General features: G+C 44.1%; 1 protein-coding gene across 1 annotated transcript; it reads left to right on the forward strand.

The window, feature by feature from the left end:
* LOC138190862 (uncharacterized) lies at positions 1-2,073 on the forward strand. The gene is made up of 2 exons (XM_069135390.1): positions 1-253; positions 1,403-2,073. The coding sequence occupies exons 1-2, from the start codon at positions 1-3 to the stop codon at positions 2,071-2,073; spliced, it is 924 nt and encodes a 307-aa protein (XP_068991491.1).
* The last annotated feature ends 325 nt before the right edge of the window (positions 2,074-2,398 follow it).

Raw genomic sequence — 2,398 nt, forward strand, 5'->3', positions numbered from 1 at the left:
ATGCCTGAAAATGGTCTACGAAAACACGAGTTAGCTATAATTAACCTTGACCACGAAGACGGTCCGGGAACACACTGGGTTGCATACAAGAAACCCGACAATAATATCGATTACTTTGACAGTTTCGGCAACCTTCAACCACCCTCTGACCTCATAAAATACCTCGGCGTCGGTAGTGTTGAATACGAACATGAAAGGTACCGGGATTGTGATACATTTGAATGCGGACACCTCTGTCCGAAATTCCTGACTGGTGAGCTATATAAACGTGGTGCATGAGTCATCAGAATCAGTCTATCACTCGCAGTCGTGCTTGATTCATTAACGTCAACGATTTCGGGAACCTCTTCGATTCTCGAAGTACGATATTTCCCACCGATCAGAATTGCTCGTGATAAAAGTTCTCCTCTTAGCTTGGTAGAATTTCTAACCTCCAATTCAATTCCCAACGTCGGAGTTGGTCATGATAAATCCACGTAGCTGATGAAGTAATTACTATACATACCGGCAGCTACAAGATCGAGGACATAGAGAAGTATCTTTGAAACGTGCTGAGAAATACAGATATTAGGCTCTTTATCAAACCCAACAATAATACATTACGCAGCGAAATCACATGCGACCACATGAGTACCTTTGAGCCGAATGATTCCATTGCTCAACTGTTGGGATTCACACCACGTGTATAGGAGGTTGATAAAACTCACGAATCAGACGTGCCTGTCACTATACTCAAGGTCAACGCATTGCGAGTTGACGCTTACGTCAATAGACACGAAGTACACACTATTCACGAGTCTTTCCCGACTGTCCCACCAGGATATAAGATCGTGGAAGTACCGTCGTACGTCATTTACCATTCGATCGCCGTCAGGACCGTAGATCGCGTTTAGCTCCGGTTAGTGGATCAAGACGGAGACCTGGTTAATTTTTGTGGAGAAGTTATTACTGTGAGACTACATATCAAATCGCAATAAACGATGGGAATTGTATATAACAGACTGTCAAAGAGTAGGTATATCGGTAAGTCGGCATGCCCCGATCAAGTCAGTCATCGATCAATCCCCGAACCGTTCACACCTCGAAACGTGGAGTTCCTGATAGCTCTGGGTCTGAAATCGACCACTTTTGGAGGAGGAATTTCCGACGGCTGAAAATCCGATTTTGCTGTTCTCTCATCTGCTGTGCACTATGGAGGAAGTAATCTCAAACATTCAAACACCAGTCGTCTTTGACAAATCCGTTTCGCATTACGAGATTCATGCTCACAAACCTTACGCCTCGTCGAATTTTGATAACAGCGATGAAATTCGAATCACCGTTCAGCATCAGGATTTATGCGTATTACCCGGCAAAAGTTCGGTACATATCCATTGACGACTCCTCAAACCTGATCGTACAGCTACTGTGAACACACAGCTCGTAAACAACGCGATCTGTCATCCGTTTGAAGAAATTCGTTACGAAATCAATGCAGTTCAGATTGATAGAAGGAAGAACGTTGGCTTGACAAGTCTCATAAAGGGTTACGCGTCCCTGCACCTTGGTCAGACTCGGCTGATGGAGAACACTGGATGGCTCGATGTAGAAAAGAAGAAAAAATTAACCGATGCCGAGGGTAATTTTGACGTACTGATACCGCTCAGCATGATATTGCGTTTCGCTAAAGACTACCCCAAGATCGTTGTCAACGAGTTAATTCTGACGAGATCAAAAACTAACGTCAACGCTATCATGCAGACGCAAGAGGAGGAATTTAAAATCACGATCAATACAATGAAGTGGCTGATACCGTATTTGAAACTCGCGGATCAGAAAAAAGTTGACCTACTAAATTTCATTCAGAGAGGTCCGCCTATTTCGATGAGCTTCCGAAGTTGGGAAGTGTACGAATATCCCCTGCTTACCACAACATCGAAACACGTTTGGACTGTGAAAACTTCCATTCCGCTTGAAGAACCTCGTTACGTCATTTTGGGTTTCCAAACAAGTCGAAAGAACAAGACCGGCAAGAACGCAAGTCATTTCGATCATTGCAATATCACGGACGTCAAGCTATCTTCAAACTCTTAATCTTATCCGTACGGTAACCTGAACCTCAACATGAGTCGTAATCTGTACGCGCTCCTGTACGAGATGTACGCAAACTTCCAAGCTACCTACTACGACAAGAACCCCGAGCCGTTGTTTACAAAGAGTGAATTCCTTTGAGACCCCCCCTTATTCGTTACCGACTGTTCAAAACAAAACGAATCTTTGAAGTACGGACCTGTCGGCATCCGTCTTGAATTTGAAGCTCAAGCCAACTTTTCCGCTGAAACATCGGCGTACTGCTTGATTGTTCACGATCGTATTGTCGAATACAACCCACTCGGTGGTGGTGTCAAAAAGTTGGTAT

Source organism: Neodiprion pinetum, chromosome 4 (genome assembly GCF_021155775.2).
Source record: "Neodiprion pinetum isolate iyNeoPine1 chromosome 4, iyNeoPine1.2, whole genome shotgun sequence".
In the NCBI taxonomy this organism is placed as follows: domain Eukaryota; kingdom Metazoa; phylum Arthropoda; class Insecta; order Hymenoptera; family Diprionidae; genus Neodiprion; species Neodiprion pinetum.

What these genes read in the sequence shown, in the direction of transcription:
- LOC138190862 (XM_069135390.1), top strand. Translation starts at nt 1, where the DNA reads ATGCCTGAAAATGGTCTACGAAAACACGAGTTAGCTATAATTAACCTT. An exon ending in CTGTCCGAAATTCCTGACTG is followed by an intron (nt 254 to 1,402) that starts GTGAGCTATATA and finishes CTGATCGTACAG; the next exon opens with CTACTGTGAACACACAGCTC.